At 52.4% G+C, this 16,379-nt stretch overlaps 1 protein-coding gene across 3 annotated transcripts in view; it reads right to left on the bottom strand.

Moving 5' to 3' along the window:
- Positions 1-10,490: 10,490 nt before the first annotated feature.
- SLIT3 (slit guidance ligand 3) overlaps positions 10,491-16,379 on the bottom strand; it is a 616,611-nt gene continuing 610,722 nt past the window's right edge. For 2 of the 3 annotated variants that reach the window (XM_066342686.1, XM_066342687.1), the window contains exon 36: positions 10,491-14,932. In XM_066342686.1, coding sequence (XP_066198783.1) covers positions 14,697-14,932 — 236 coding nt within the window. In that variant the 3' untranslated portion in view covers positions 10,491-14,696. The remainder of the gene's footprint in view (positions 14,933-16,379) is intronic. The other variant, XR_010746197.1, reaches the window with a different exon arrangement.

Here is a 16,379-nt window from a genome sequence, read left to right on the forward strand (position 1 = left end):
CTCAGGAGCATGTGCTCCTGCCTTTCAGCCTTTCCGCTGTCTCGCTCGGTGACTTCGCCTCCTCACTGTGATGAGGCTTCCTTCCGCCTCCCCCATGGCTGTGGTGACATCCTTTCAGCTGCCACCCAAAGGGGACGGAGGCTGAAATCATTTTCAAAACAAGGTCACTGCAGAAGTCGCCTGAGAATCCCTCTGAAGCTAATTATGCTTTACTCTTTATTTACTGATTTTAGTGGGAGAGGAAGGGGAAGAGAGAGAGAGAGAGAGAGAGAGAGAGGGGAACTTTAACCTGCTCCTGTATGTGCCCTGACTGGGGATCAAACCAGCAATTTCTGTGCTTAGCATTGATGCTCTGAACCAACTGAGCCACCTGGCCAGGGCTAATTATACTTATTTTTGTGTGTGTGTGACAGAGACAGAGAGATGGGACTGAGAGAGGGACAGATAGGGACAGACAGGAAGGGAGATGAGAAGCATCAATTCTTCGTTATTGCTCATAGGTTTCCTTAGTTGTTCATTGATTGCTTTCTCATATGTGCCTTGACCGGGGGGCTGCAGCAGAGTGAGTGACCCCTTGCTCAAGCCAGCAATCTTGGGCTCAAGCCAGCAACCTTGGGCTTCAAGCTAGCGACCTTTGGGTTCAAGCCAGTGACCATGGGGTCCCGTGCTCAGGCCAGTGGTCCCGTGCTCAAGCTGGTGAACCTATGCTCAAGCCAGATGAGCTCACGCTCAAGCCAGCAACCTTGGGGTTTTGACCGGGGTCCTCTGTGTCCCAGTCTGATGCAATATCCACTGCGCCACTGCCTGGCCAGGCTGTGGTGAGAACTTCTAAGATTTACTCCCTTTGCAACTTTCAATTACACAATACGGTATGACTAATTTCAATTTCAAATACATAACACGGTCCTATAGTCACCAAGCTGTGTATTATATTCCCAGACACTTATTTTATACCTGAAAGTTTGCATCTTTTGAACGCCGTCATTCATTTCAACCATCTCCCAACTTGGCCTCTGCCAACCACCCATCTGCTCTATCTGTGAGTTTATTTTTTCAAGATTCCACACATAAACAAGAGTCAAATGGTATATATGTCTTTCTCTGTCTTATTTCATTTAGCAAAATCCCTTCAAGGTCCATTGATGTTGTCAGAAATGGCAAGATTTCCTTCTTTTTGGTGGCTAACAACAGTCCATTTTGTGTGTGCGTGTGTGTGTGCAGTTTGTGTGCCACACTTTCTTTGGCCATCCATTCAAGCACACGTAGGTTGTTCCCATGTCTTGGCTGTTGTTAATAGTGCCGCTCCAAGCCTGGGGGTGCCGGTATCTATTTGATGTAGTGTTTTCATGTCCTTCCAATGCCCAGAATTGAAATTGTTGGAGCATATGGTAGTTCTATTTTTAACTTTTTGAGGAACTTCCATACTGTTTCCCATCATGGCTGCATCAATTTACATTCCCATCAACAGTGCACAAAGGTTTCCTTTTCTCCGTATTCTTGCCAGCATTTATTTCTTGTCTTTTTAATTTGTCCATTGATTTGAGAGAGAAGGAAAGGGGGGGGGGAATGAGGAGAGAGAAGCATCAACTCATTGCTTCACTTAGTTGATTCATTTAGTTGTACACTCACTGATTGCTTCTTCTGTATGCCCTGACTGGGGATCGAACCCGTGACCTCAGTGCTCTGGGGTGCTGCTCTATCCACTGAACCATGCAGCCAGGGTCTATTTCTTGTCTTTTTAATGACAGCCATTCCAGGTGTGAGGTGCTAACTCTTTGTGGTTTGACTTGCATTTGCCTATTGATTAGTGGTATTGAACACCCTCTCAGTACCTACTGGCCTTTGGAAAAATGTCTACCAGACCTCTGCCCATTTTAAAATTGGATCGTGCTTTTGCTGTTGAGTTGTAGGAGTTCTTTATGTATTTTGGATCTTAATGCTCATCAGATAGATAATTTGCCAGTATTTTCTCCCATCTAGTAGGTTGCCTTTTTGTTTTGTTCCTTTGCTTTACAAAAGGTTTTTAATTTGATGTAGTCCCATTTGTTTATTTTAGTTTTTGTTGCCTTTGCTTTTTTTTTTTTTTTTTTTTTTTTGCATTTCTCTGAAGCTGGAAACGGGGAGAGACAGTCAGACAGACTCCCGCATGCGCCCGACCGGGATCCACCCGGCACGCCCACCAGGGGGCGATGCTCTGCCCCTCCGGGCGTCACTCTGCCACGACCAGAGCCACTCCAGCGCCTGGGGCAGAGGCCAAGGAGCCATCCCCAGTGCCCGGGCCATCCTTGCTCCGATGGAGCCTCGGCTGTGGGAGGGGAAGAGACAGAGAGGAAGGAGGGGTGTGTGTGGAGAAGCAAATGGGCGCTTCTCCTGTGTGCCCTGGCCGGGAATCGAACCCGGGTCCCCCGCACGCCAGGCCGACGCTCTACCGCTGAGCCAACTGGCCAGGGCCTGTTGCCTTTGCTTTTGTTGTCAAATCCAAAAAATATTAATATAAAGACCGATGTCAGGGGGCTTTTCCCCTTTGTTTTCTTCTAGGAGTTTTACAGTTTCAGGTCATAGAGTCGGGCTTTTTATCCATGTAGACTTCATTTTTGTGTACTGTGTAGGATAATGACGCAGCTTCATTCGTTTGCACGTGGCTGTCCAATTTTCCTACCCATTTAACTACAGGGACTGTCCTTTCCTTGGTGTAGATTCTTGGCTCCTTTGCTGTAAGTTAATTGGCCGTATATACCCGGACTTATTTCTGGGATCTCAGTCCTGTGCCATCTGTGTGTGCCATCTTGAACCAGAGCTCCCGATGTTTCCTAAGGAACTCCCTGAAGCGAGTAGTTACCATCCGCCACTTCGCCCGCCTCTTTTCCTTGGGGAGACACGTGCTCTCACCCTCCACTGCTTGTTTCTGGCTCCCGGGGTGGCTGTGCCACATGGGCGTGGCTAGTCAATGCACTTCATTCTCTTCACTGTAATGTTTGGTCCAGTGATGGCCGTTTGCCCCAAGCCAGGACAATCAGAGCCAGTGACTTTCCTGGGAGATCTCTTGGAATTAGTGAAAACAAGCAACTGTGTTGTCCTGGGTTTGAAGTCAGTCCTTTTACACCGTCCGCAGTGGCTGAGTCACTGCCATCTCCTGGGGTTGTGGTGGTGGGGCTCCTGAGACCGAGGCCCACGCAGAGGAAGGCTCAGTGTGCAGGAGAAGCTCGAGCCCTTATGTCATTGTATGAGCTCCAGCACCCAGGCACCCCGCCTGGCGCAGTAACTGCCTGAGATTTCCCAGTGACTTGGGCCAATGTAGTCCTTTCGTGGCCTAAGTTAGTTTGAATTGCTTTTTTGCCATCTGTAATCCAAAGAGCCTTGACTGTCACCCTCGATTTCTAGATAGGAAAGTGAGTCTCATAGTGACAGTGATGGTGTCAAAGTCAAGTAACAGGACGTGGGGGAAGGGGGGAAGGGGGAGAGGCGGAGATCCTGAGGGTAGGCGGAGCTGGAGCGGAAAGGGGCGTCTTTCCACTCGGATCCCCCCCTCAACCATGCTCTCAGGCCTCAGGGCTGGCCTGTCTCCCTCCGCCTGCAGGGGGCGGCAAACAGGGACTTCTACGGGGTCGTTTACAGAGCCTTGGCTGTGAGCCAAGTGCATGTTCTGCGCTTGCCCGGCTGGACGCCGTCACTCCGAGTGAGCAAGTGTCCTCTGCACACCTGTTAATCCTGCCATCCTGGTTGCAAGTCGACCCAACCCTTTAGTCCTCCTGTCTGGATGTGATGACCTGTGTTCCTCCAGCGGGGGCCTCGCTGAAGGGTTGAGTTCCAGGAAGTAGAAACATAACCTTTGGGTTAATCCCGTCCTTTATTTCTCTGTTAATAGCAGATCCAAAGGTGAGTGCCCCATATTTGGCGTGTGTGTGACCGAAGCATCCTAAATCCATAATCCATTGCTTGCACCTGTTTGCCACGATGGAGTCGTAAAGACAGAGAATGTCAGAAAGGGTGACAATGGCACCGCATTTGCCAGAAACGTCCCAGTCCCAACTCCCCACGAGTGCAGGTGCAGACCGCCAGTCTGCCCTGCGCGTGCTCCCGACCAGCCCAGTCCCGAGAGGAGGCCACTGTCTGCTGCCTGGCAGGGCAGGTCACTAAAACAACCCGGAGGCTGTACGTGACATTGATGCCAGAAGCAGGGCGGCGAGCACACAGCGCTCCCGCAGGCTCAGGGTGTCCTGATACGCTTGTAGGAGGAGAGTGTTACACAGTTATCGCCTCCACCCTCAGCGCAATACCCTCTTGTGTGAGCATATAAAATAAACAGGTCTTCCAGCCACAGCAGCAGTGTGTCTCCATCAGAGCACCATGTCCCACCTGGTCCAAACTCCATCTATGTCCCTGTGTTTTCCTTCATCCTCCATCACCCCCACTCAGGTCTTTGCTTTCCCACGCTGGTTGGGTGAGTGGCGCCCGAACAGGCACCTGAGTACGGGGTGGGGATGGGGGTGGGGGACTCCACATCTCAGGAGAGAAGACACTCCTTGAGCAGGACGCGTCGAGTACAAATTGAAGTCAAGAGTGGATTTTCACCAGATGTAAAGTATGGGCAACTCTGCTTCTCAAGAAAGAAATCTTTATGTGCAGATGCTTAAGCAATGGTAAAAGCCCGTGGCTGTACCGTCCGCAAGAGCCAGCTTTCTGAATTTTTACATTTTGTACTGGAGACATGCCCCCCGGTTCCCTGCAGAGGGGACTGTTAGTGAGAAAACCTGGAAAAGGGTTGATAAGCAATTGAAGGCTCGTTATACAGCAGAAGGCCCAGCTCAGATTCCAGTTACGGCCTCCTCCTGGTGGAATTTCATTAGAGATTGTCTTGATCCTACCCAACAGGACAAGAGATTGCCATCAGGCACTTGAGTTGATCTGACACAAGCTGTGAAAGGGCATGAGGGGCTTCATGCTCCTCCCCTTCCCTCGGCTCCTCCCCTTCCCTAGGCTCCTCCCCTTCCATGGACTCCTCCCCTTTCCTAGCCATCCACGTATCTGAAGATGATGAGGTATTTCCTTCATTGTATGAACAAGGATTAGAGAAAGAGGCAGAAAGGGACAAGGAGGAAAGAGATGGAGATGCCTTCTCCGAGGAGGACCTTAGGAATAGTTTTTCAGATTTGGCAGTGGGCAGCTGTTCTCCCTTCAAAAATAAACAGTTGAAGAAAAAAGAAAGCGTAGGGGCCTCAGCCCCCAGTATGACGCCTCTACAGAGATGTTCAAGAAAAGCTTGTGGAAATGGAGAGGATGTCACCGGGTTTTCTATGTACCCAGTCTCTAAGAGGCCAGATCCCAACAACCAGGGCAGGTTTTAAGAATGCATGAGGCGCTGTCTTTTAAAAACGTTGAAAGAACTGAAAATAGCTACAGCATATATGGACCACTGCTCCTTTTGTTGTTAGTTTATTGGACTCCATTAGTTCGGATGCTCTTGCCGGCTGATTGGATGACGCTGGCTAAGGCATGTCTTAGTCCTGGTGAATTCCTGTGGTGGAAATCTGACTGGTTCAACCGAGGTGTGGAACCAGCCAGAAGGAGTTGAGCCCATAGACTAAATATCCCCATAGAAATGCTTGTTGGCACTGGTCAGTATTTGGGATTTCAGAATCAGTTGTTATATACTTTGCAGCTTATCAACAAATCATTATTTGTGCATCTAAGGCATGGAAGTCTCTTCCAGCCAAAGGGGAAAAAAGTGGAGACTTAAGTAAAATCAGACCAGGACCTGAGGAGCCGTACTCTGACTTTGTTGCCTGCCTCCTCCAAGTGGTAGGACCTCCTGACCCCCAATGATTCAGACAGTTGTCTGAGAGAGTGAGTCTATCCTGGTTTTCACGAACCATTCCACAATGATGGCAGGAGACCCCGACAGTCATATTACCCCTGATTTTTATAATAATTGTACATTTTAGGATTTTTCCAAAATGGGACCTGTTTTGCCTCTACTACCCCTAAGGTAGGGTGCCTTTTGATGACTCCTGAGAACAAAACTTCTTATGGGGCTACATATAATGCAAATATCCCTGGTTCCTGGGATATAGGTAAATATCTCCAGCAGGTTACGCAAGTAGGTTTTGGGTCTTCGGAATGGAATGTAACTCTTGCTGCAAGGCACCCTCCTCTTCCTCACTGCCCTAACGGCATCAGTCGGGAATGAAGCGGTTTCCACATTGGACTGAATATGCCTACGTTCTGCCAAAATGCTTTAATATTATAGGAACGGACGAATAAGTTTGTGATTGGTCCCAAAGATTCGATGTTTCTCGCCCTGGCTGGTTGGCTCAGTGGTAGAGCGTCGGCCTGGTGTGCAGAAGTCCCGGGTTCGATTCCCGGCCAGGGCACACAGGAGAAGCGCCCATCTGCTTCTCCACCCCTTCCCCTCTCCTTCCTCTCTGTCTCTCTCTTCCCCTCCCGCAGCTGAGGTTCCATTGGAGCAAAGATGGCCCGGGCGCTGAGGATGGCTCCTTGGCCTCTGCCCCAGGCGCTAGAGTGGCTCTAGTCGCGGCAGAGCGATGCCCCAGAGGGGCAGAGCATCGCTCCCTGGTGGGCAGAACGTCGCCCCCTGGTGGGCGTGCCGGGTGGATCCCGGTCGGGCACATGAGGGAGTCTGACTGTCTCTCCCTGTTTCTAGCTTCAGAAAAATACAAAAAAAAAAAAAAAAAAAAAAAAAAAAAAGGATTCGATGTTTCTCATCCTCATCGCAATTATAGGCCACCTGGAGGTTTTACGAGCAATATACTTGTAACTGTTTCCAACCGCCTCCAAAGGGAGTTGTGGCGTTTAGCTGCTGCAACAGATTTTGTAAATTTTACCAGAAATCCTTCGGCTTCCGTCCTTTCCCCCTGTGTCACTTTACCCACTTTACCCTTTTATGATGGCCTCCGAGCATGTGTCCAGCCTCCATTTTGGCTGGTCTGGTAATTATTACTCCAGCTAGACCATACTATACAGTCCAGTGTGTTCACTGTAATCTGACAAATTGTATCACCAGATACAATAAAGGACGGGGCATTTTAGTATTAAAACTACCATCTTTTCTGATGCTTCCAGCAAATATTTCTGGACCCTGGTATCATGATGCAGGGCTTCAAGGTTTACAAGAGATACACCAATTACTTATCCACAAGTCCAACAGAGTTGTTGGCCTGACCATGTTCGGCAAAGTAACCCTAATAGGCTTATTGGTTTCCACTCTAATAGGAGCTACTGCTCTTTCACAAAGGATTCAAAATGTGCACTGTGTCAGTTGGCTCAAAACACTTGCTTGGCTTTCCATGATCTAGAACACATTAATTTAAAGCTAGAGGCAAAGCTGAATGCATTAGAAGCTACGGTTCTGAAATTAGGTGGTCAAATTCAGAGCATTACAGTACGCCAGCAACTCCTATGTCATGCAGCCTTTCAGTGGATCTGTTACCTCTGTTCCCTATAACCAATCCCAGTGGGAATGGAAGAAAATCAAAATGCATCTTCAAGGAGTTTGGAGTGATAATAATATTAGTATTAATGTAGCTAAGTTACATAAACATATTCAAAATATTCAAGATAGCCATAACGATATTGTTAGTCCAGCACCAGTAGCAAATCAACTTCTTGATGATTTACAAGGCTTTAACCCTTTTAATATGCTTAAACATACTGCTTGGTATTTGATTGCTTTAATAATATGTTGTATAATTTTGTTTTGCTCGTGTTCACTCGGATGTCGAGTCATCCAAAGACAGCTCTTCCAAGTGAGTGTAGCACACCATCGCCTGCATTTAAGAAATAAAAAAGGAGGGGGGGGAAGGGAGGGGGGGGCACAAAGAAAACCAGATAGAAGGTGACGGAAGACAATTTGACCTTGGGTGAGGGGTATGCAACATAATCAAACGTCAAAATAACCTGGAGATGTTTTCTCTGAACATATGTACCCTGATTTATCAAAGTCACCCCATTAAAATTAATAATAATAAAAAAAGAAATAAAATGGGGGTAATTTGGGAGAGTGGCCTAAGAATAGAATGCTGCCTTAAACAGATATCATTCATGAGGACTTAGGGACGTCAGGTCCCTAACATGACTATGACAGATATCATCTGTGTGGACTTAGGCACCCCGGGTCCCTGATATGACTATCTGCACAAGAGGCTTCTGTACTCTGTTTGCCACTTCCTATCTCCCTCAAATACTTACTAACTATAAGATGATTACCTGGTGCACTGAAGCTTTATGATAAGTAAAGAAACACCTCCATTTAAGAAATAAAAATGGGGGAGATGTAGAGAGCCGCTGCATCTGAATGAGTCTGGCCTACGTACAGCTGAGAACAGAGAAAGGGCCCTGCTCGGCCTTGAGTGACCTGGCAGGGCAAGGTCACTAAAACAAGCTGGAGGCTGTTCAAGGTATTGACGCCAAGAGCAGGGCGGCAAGCACACAGCGCTCCCGCAGGCTCAGGGTGTCCTGATACGCTTGTAGGATAGATCGTTACATAGTTATCACCTCCACCCCCAGCACAATACCCTCTCGTGTGAGCATATAAAATAAACAGGTCTTCCGGCCACAGCAGCAGTGTGTCTCCATCAGAGCACCATGTCCCACCTGGTCCGAACTCCATCTATGTCTCTGTGTTTTCCTTTATCCTCCGGCGCCCCCTCTTGGGTCTTGGCTTCCCAGCGCCGTGGGGGCGGTGCATTCGGATATTTGGGGAAGGAGCTGATTGGCCCATGGGGGGGGGGGGCTGCTCAGGCTCCAGACTATGTTGCTGTCTTGTTGTGGGCTGTCCTGTGCATGGCAGGATGGTGAGCAGCACCGGGCCTCCCGCTAGATGCCGGTAGCATCCGGGGCTGAGAGCAGAGAATGGGGGCTGTCGGTCCTGGCCAGCGCCCCTCCGGGCGGGCGGACCACCCAGGCTGTCTGACAGTCCGTGTTGCCCCGAACCTGCCTCCGTCACAGCCCGTTCAGATTCTCTGGCACTGGAAGGTATTAAGTTCATGTCGAGGGCATCTTGATGGAGGTTAGGTACCTGGCCCGTGTGGCCCTGTCTTGCTCAGGAAATGATGGGAAAAAGGAACAACAAGCTGGGACCATTTTCTAACTCTGGGCGCACCGGATGCCCACCGGGGTCTTGCTCCCACTGGGACTCTTCACAGCACTTCCCTAAAGGGAAGCGAAGGTCACCTTTAGGTAGCTAGTGGCGGCCTCTAGATCCTTGTGGCTCTGCATTCAGAGGCTGCCCAGGGCCGGACGCTGAGGGGTGGACTCCGGCCCCTCCCCTCCCCCACCTGCTCACCTCCTCAGGCCTCCTTGGCCCAGGGGCTCGGTACCGGTACCTGCCTCCATGGGGCTGGGCCCTGAGTGCCAGCGCTGCGGCTCAGCCTCCGCCTTCCACCCCGCGGTACAGCGTCCCAGCCCGCGTCCGGGTCTCCGGAGAGCCTCCCTGACTTCTCTCGGTGACGTACCCGCCGGCTACTCTGTCATGTCCTCTCTGTCATATCACCTGATGTTGTCTTTCTTTTTTTCTTTTTATTCATTTTAGAGAGGGGAGAGAGAAAGAGAGAGAAGGTGGGAGGAGCAGGAAGCATCAACTCCCATATGTGCCTTGACTGGGCAAGCCCAGGGTTTCGAACCGGTGACCTCGGCGTTCCAGGTCGCCGCTCTATCCACTGTGCCACCAAAGGTCAGGCTGACGTTTTCTTTCTTTATTTGCTGATTGGCACTCAGTTAGAGGTTAAGCTCCAGGACAGCAAGGACTTGGTCTTGGTCATTCCTGGGGTCTCAGTGCGCAGACCGGTACCGCCACATAGCAGATGTTCCGGGAATGCGCGTGGGAGGCACGAGTAGAGGACATTGAGGGAAGCACCCCGGTGCCGGGGGTGGGGACCTTCCTTCAGGTAAATAGTGTCCTCCCCTGACCTGCAGCGGCTTCCTCCCCGCAACCTCGGCAGCCACGCACCCTCAGACCCCAAGCCCTGTGCTGGGTTTCCTCCCCCACATCCCTGGGGAACTCCGGGGTCCATTTCTTCCCACCTCATCGTCCCGAAAGCCGATTTTTCAAACTAACGCCACACCAGACTGGCCCCAACTCCACAGAAGCAGTCATCGCTCCCCCAGGGTGCGTGAGGTCAGGCATAAAAATAACACACACGACATGGACAAGAGTGTGGTGGTTACAGGGGTGGGGGGAGGGAGGACGCGGGAGGGAAGGAGGGAGAGGGTTAGGGGGAGGGGGAGGGGCACAAAGAAAACTAGATAGAGGGTGACGGAGGACAATCTGACTCTGGGCGAGGGGTATGCAACATAATTTAATGACAAGATAATCTAGACATGTTTTCTTTGAATATATGTACCCTGATTTATTAATGTCACCCCATTAACATTAATAAAAATTTATTTAAAAAAAAATAACACACACCACAGAGCAGGACTGAGGTGACGGTGTTCACAGGAGCATCCGAGAGCTCTCCTGTGACTCATCCATTTATTTTAATGACATCAGAATATGACAGTCTGTTGGGAAAAAAACAACACATTTTTTTTATCCTGTCCTGGGGAAAAGTGGCACTATTACATTGTGTTTGAAAACATGTTAATGTTTTTCCTCATAGAACCTATTATCAGAGCAGTAAGCTTTGCCAAATGTCCGTTTCTGTCTCTGCTGGTCCTGGCTAGCTGGCATCTGTCACCAAGCCTCCCCAGGTGTTCCCTTGGCGCCTCTAACCCTGGGTGGGAAATGTGACTAAGCGCCACCAAGCCAGATGGAGCGCGGGCTTCCCAGCCGTCTGCGTGTCCAGGAGCAGGTTGGGGGGGGGAGGCAGGGGTGCTTCCCTGGCCCCCCAGCAGGGGCTGGAGGGTCTATCCCAAGCTGCCCTCTGCCTGGATGCCCACTGTGGGCTAGACAGCGGGGTCTGCTCCTGCCTCTGGCGTTAAATGGCTGGATGACTGTGCTCTCTGGTCTAGCCACTCCGTTTCTCTGGGTCTGTTTCCCCACCAACCAGGGACCCACCCCTCAGCTTCCTTCAGCTCCGATATCTGGGGCCCTGGGAGTTTTTTGAGGGGCGGGTCCGTTCACACTGGGGACCTCTGCTCCCAGCAAAGGCAGTGGTGACGGCTCAGCCTCAGGGTTCTCCCAGGGGTGGAGCCGTATGTGGGGAAGGGCAAGATTAGCTCATTCCCTGTCCTGGTCACTCCTGAGTCCCCCCCCCCCCCAGGGTCATCCGGGGGGGATTTCCTCCTCTCTCTCGTGCCCTGGGAGACGGCCCTTCCTTTCCTTGTCCCCGTCCTCCTTGTCCTCCTCTCTGTCATCTTTCTGAAGTGTCAGACCTGAGTTCCAGCCTACGAGACTGAAAAGGCAAAGCCATCTTACACAAAAGACCTTTCGGCACATCATCAATAACAGCAACAACAACAGTAATAATAACCGCAGCACCTTACATCCCAGGCCTTTATTTACACTTTACAGAGCTTTTACATACATCACCTCCTCAGTCATTTTAGGGCCCCTTGACTGAGTCAAGAAAAGAAAGGACCGTCCCTTCCCCTTTCCCGGAGCCCCGCTCAGGAGGAGACAGAGCCCCGTCTGCCCGTGCGTCCGTCCCCAACACAAGCACTGACCCATTAAGAGTGGAAATTACCCAGCTGAACTCTTCCTGCCCTGTGCGACTTCCTGTTTCTAGAATTTGGCTGTTCAGAGAAGAGAATTCTAATGTCCATTTGTTAGAGAAACTTCATTTGGGGCGTGGTGGATATTTTTAATGGTCTTGCATTCGGCACTTTGTAGAGTTAGGGCTTCCACAATTGAAGGGAAGGCTCGAAATCACCCCCAGGCCACGCTGAGGGGAAGAAGGCTGGCTTGGCTGACTGTGGCTGGACTCAGGGTGGGCCCAGGGGGGAACTGGCAGAGGGGGGGGGGATCTTGGGTTCCTTGGGGAGGCAGAAAGCCAGGGGCCCTGGGCGGGGCTGATGGGCTCTGGGCCGCCTGGGGAGAGGCTAGCGAGGACTGGGGCAGGTGGAACAAGGCTCAGCTCCATCTGTCTGGGGAGGGTTGGCTGGTGGGCATGGGGGGTGGGAGGGGAGTGGGCAGACCCCGGGAGACCCCTTCAGGATGGCACTCTGAGCTACTGCAGACTTGTGACCCACCTGGAAATCAGCATTGTCATTCACAGCAAACTAAAGTGAACGACTGGGAGCCCCCAAAGCCATTCTGGGTACAGAGCCCCGTCTCCTCCTCTAGGACTCTGTGTACTCTGCCACCAGTTCTTGTCCTAAAACTGTGGTTGCTATTCCCCCGCTCAAGCCCCTCTGGGCCCATGCTCTCACTGTCACCTTGTCACTGTGGCTCGTTATGGAGAGCCTGCCTTCATGCCACCCACTTCTCTCTGTTCCCCGGTGTGCGTCCCCCCCTCCTGCCACCCCAGACCCCTGACTGCCCCCAGAGACACCAGGCCTTTCCGTATTTCGCTGCTTTTTAACAGGCTGTTCCCTGGAAAGTTCAGCTTCCTTTCCCGTTGTCCCCTGGTGAACTCCCGTTTGTCCTTGAAGGCCCGGATTGGAAACTCGGTCCTCTGGGCAGCTACGCCCCTTGTTCACACTCCCGTTAGGGATTCTGTATAATCAGGAAACTGTTCTTTTGCACAGTTGTTTTTCTGCCCAGACAGTAGGGTCCTTAAAGGCAGGACCTGTTTCCTTGTCGCGGGGAGGAAGCTCTGGAGTCAGGCGGCCTGGGCCCAAATCCTGGCCCGGCAGTTAGGCACCTGCTCTTGTGCAAGTTCCCGCACTTCTCCATGACTCAGTTTACTCCACTGTAAAATGGGCTGGTAATGTCTCTACCACAGAGTCCAGAGTTAAATAGAAAAACAAAATTAGAATAGCATCTGACATATAATGTAGGAAATCCCAAGTAAATCTCACTGTTAACATTTGAAACAAGGTGCAGTAAGTACCTGGAACATCATGAACGTGCATATTTTTACATAAATTGTTCCACTGCGTTCTTCCTTCCTATCTCTGCTCCTGTTGTCCTTCCTCCCTCCGTCCGCCCCTTATCTGCCCCTTGCCTTGTGCTCCCCCATCTTCCTTCCCTTCCTGTGTCTGCTCTGGAGACCCTGAGCCTTTGGTCCACCATCGGTCCTCCCAGAACCACGAGGCTCATCTACAGACCCTCAGAGCTGGGAGGCCCATGCTCTTCCCTGACCCTCTGCGGGGGGGTTCTGGGGGCGGAGTGGGGGCCCTTGGAGACAGGCAGTTGGTGTGAGTGGCTGAGCCGGGAAGGTGGCAGGGGCAGCTGAGGGTGGAGGAAGGCCGGGGTGGGGGCAGGCTCCCTTCAGGGGAGGCGGGCAGTTCTCGGACTGGAGTCTAGGTGGAGCTGGCTGCCTTTGCTCACGTTCCCTGATACATAAGACCCTCTGTCTAGAACCGCTCTGGATACTAGGGACGCGGAGTAAGGAATGACCAAGACAGAACAAGAGCAGGAAAAAAAGGGAAAACCTTTCTTTCCTCCTCTGGTAGGGCTTCCTGGTGAACTTAACCTGCCCGTCTCCTGGGTCCACGCCATTCTGGAGAAAGAACACGGAGCTTTGCGTCTGGGCGCCCAGCCTGGCTCCTCTGCCTGGATGTGTGGCTTCAGGCAGGTTTCAGAGCCGGGGAGAGGCCCGTTTCCTGCCCTGAGGGACAGTGCCGAGAGGCAGTGGAGACTGAGCATCTGCTCAGGGGCTTGGTCATTATGATGGTGGCCCACAGAGGCAGTGTAAGCCTGAGTGCCCATAGAAAGAGCCTCCAAGAACTTTCCAGAATCAGACTCCTACCAGGCCTGTGAGGAGGCTTGGCTCCTGGCCTCCTGCCCATCTAGGGCCACATTCCAAGGTGACATCGATGGACAGACCAGGCAGGCACGGAGGGAGGGAGGGAGGGAGAGAGGAGCGGGGCAGACGTCTCAGAGGAAGGGCTGGTGGCCCTGCCTGAGGGGACAGCATGGCCGTCTTCCTGTCTTCCTTCCCTCACCCAGAGGACGCTGTGCCTGGGCAGGGGCGGGGGAGGAGCAGCCGTTTCAAGTTCCGGCAAAGCCTGTGTCTGAGTGCAGACAGTGTGGTGCCAGAACCCGGGGCCGGCCGGGAAGGAGAAGGGTCTGCGTGGGTGCGGACCCCGGGGCAGAGATGCTGGGGGGCTTGGGCAAGGCCAGTGCCCCACGGCTGTTCCTGGACGTCGGCAACCTGGGCGTTCAAACGTTTAGAGAAGAAACAGGACAGTCTTGCCTTTCCCACCTTTGTCCTTTGCCTGAGCTCACGAGCAGGGCGGGGCTCCTGCCAGGAAGGTTCCAGAAACACGCTGCCTCCTCCTTCCGCACACGGCCTTTTGCGTCGTTATTCTTATCCTTTTGTTTAAAAACACTTTTATTAATCTTTTCTCTTTAAAATTTTTAACAGCTGTTTATAAAAACACGACACATACACAACACAAAACAGTAAAAATAACTCACTATATGGTACATATACTCAGATGGTGTGATATATTTATATAATAAAAGATGAAAATAGTCACTTTTCATAATAAAAATAAGTTCTATTTTTTTTTGTTTATTTTACAATATACTTAATACTCTCTTCTTCTTTTCCTCTCCAGCTTCCCCTGCTTGACTCCGAGGCCCGGGGCGTCCCCGTGGCTGTCCCGCTGGGTCTGGCGGCGAGGTGGCCTCAGGCGCACGCGCGGCAGCCGCACTCTAAGTGTCTCTCCACCTCCTCCACGAACGAGGAGCCGTCCGCGCACTGGAAGACGTATTTCCGCCGCTTGCTGCGCGTGGGCTGGCAGCACTGGGGCCCGCAGCCCCCGCGACACTCCATGACGGGCACCTTGGAGGCCGTGGCACACAAGGCGTAACCTTTCTGGCGGCGGATGGCCTCACGGACGACCTCCCCCTGGCAGGGGCTTTCTGCAGAGGGCAGAGAGGTAAGGTCAGGGCGCGAGGGTTTGGACGGCTGGGAGGACCCACGGGCAGTTCCTGGGTAGGCGGCTCTGAGCTCAAGACCATATGTATTCCTTCGTTCATCCACCCATCATCCACGCTACAGGGGGGCACCTCTGTGCACCTCCCCACCCCACCCATACCCACTCGCCCATCCATATCTACCTGTCACCCACCCACCCACCCGCCTGCCTATCATCTTCTCCCCCTCCCCTCCATATCGCCCCCCCCTTCCTTCAAGGAACTTAAAGACCACATTTCAAGTAGCAGACAGACTCCAGGCTAACTCCTGTGTTCTGACACACTGCACCACACAAGCTGATAATCCAAATCAAACGCCAGTTTTAAAAAGCAAGAACCAGGAGATTTCACCTAGTGATTGGGTTTTGGCTCCTTTGAACACCAGGAGGTCTGGCTAGGCGGGGCGCCCCCTGCGTTGGAGCGGTGGGCAGACACCCGGACACCACCGGCCGCTCTAGCTGGGGCAGGGCTCCAGCGTGTTGGTCCCCACCACCGTGGGCGCCTGTCCCGGGGCTGTGGCATCCACAGGCGGATGCTGCCTGAGAGAGGAGCGGGGAGGAGCCTCCTGGTCCTACAGGAGCACACAGCCCAGGGGCCAGACGTTCTGGGAAACAGGCTGGAGCTCAGACCCACACGAGGAATGGGGTGACCGAGCCAAGGAGCCCGGGGCGCGCTGTCCCACAGGTCCCAGCGAGAACCGGTGGGCGGGGGATGCTGATGCTGCATGACCCCCCCCTGCACCCAGGGGCCCTGCCCGACGCCCCCTCTCCTGTCCTCACAGCACCGGGAGCCCGCCTGAGGCCAGCACTGGTCCCTGAGCCAGGCCCCTGGGCCACATGGCTTCAGTCCCCATCGGGAAAACGGGACAGTCTCTCCTCCTCCTGAACCTCGCAGGCTATTAGGAGCCTCGGTGGCAACTGTGAACGAGGAAGGGCTTCCTGCATTTTAAAACTTAAGGTGAGTAATGTGATGTGACGTGAACTTTAAGCTCCACATCATTTTGTGTGAGGATTCAGACAGACCAACACCCACGAATGTGGGGGGCAGGTAGGCGGGGTGGGACCCACCCGTGGGACCCACCCGTGGGACCCACCCGTGGGACCCACCCGCTGGCTGATGGGACGATGGTGTTCCGGCAGTTTTTCTGTTAAGTTGAAATTCTTTCACTATGTACCAATAAAGTTTTCCTTAAATACGGATTTGAAGACTAGTCTTTCAGTGAGTGTACAATGTGAGCGAGTCCCGTGCTGTCCAGGAACCTGGGCAGGGAGGCAGCATTCCCTCCACGGGCTCTGACGTCAGAGGGGAGTCAGCATTCCCTCCACGGGCTCTGACGTCAGAGGGGAGGAAGCATTCCCTCCACGGGCTCTGACGTCAGAGGGGAGTCAGCATT

This window comes from Saccopteryx leptura, chromosome 6 (assembly GCF_036850995.1).
Source record: "Saccopteryx leptura isolate mSacLep1 chromosome 6, mSacLep1_pri_phased_curated, whole genome shotgun sequence".
NCBI classification, from domain to species: Eukaryota; Metazoa; Chordata; class Mammalia; order Chiroptera; family Emballonuridae; genus Saccopteryx; species Saccopteryx leptura.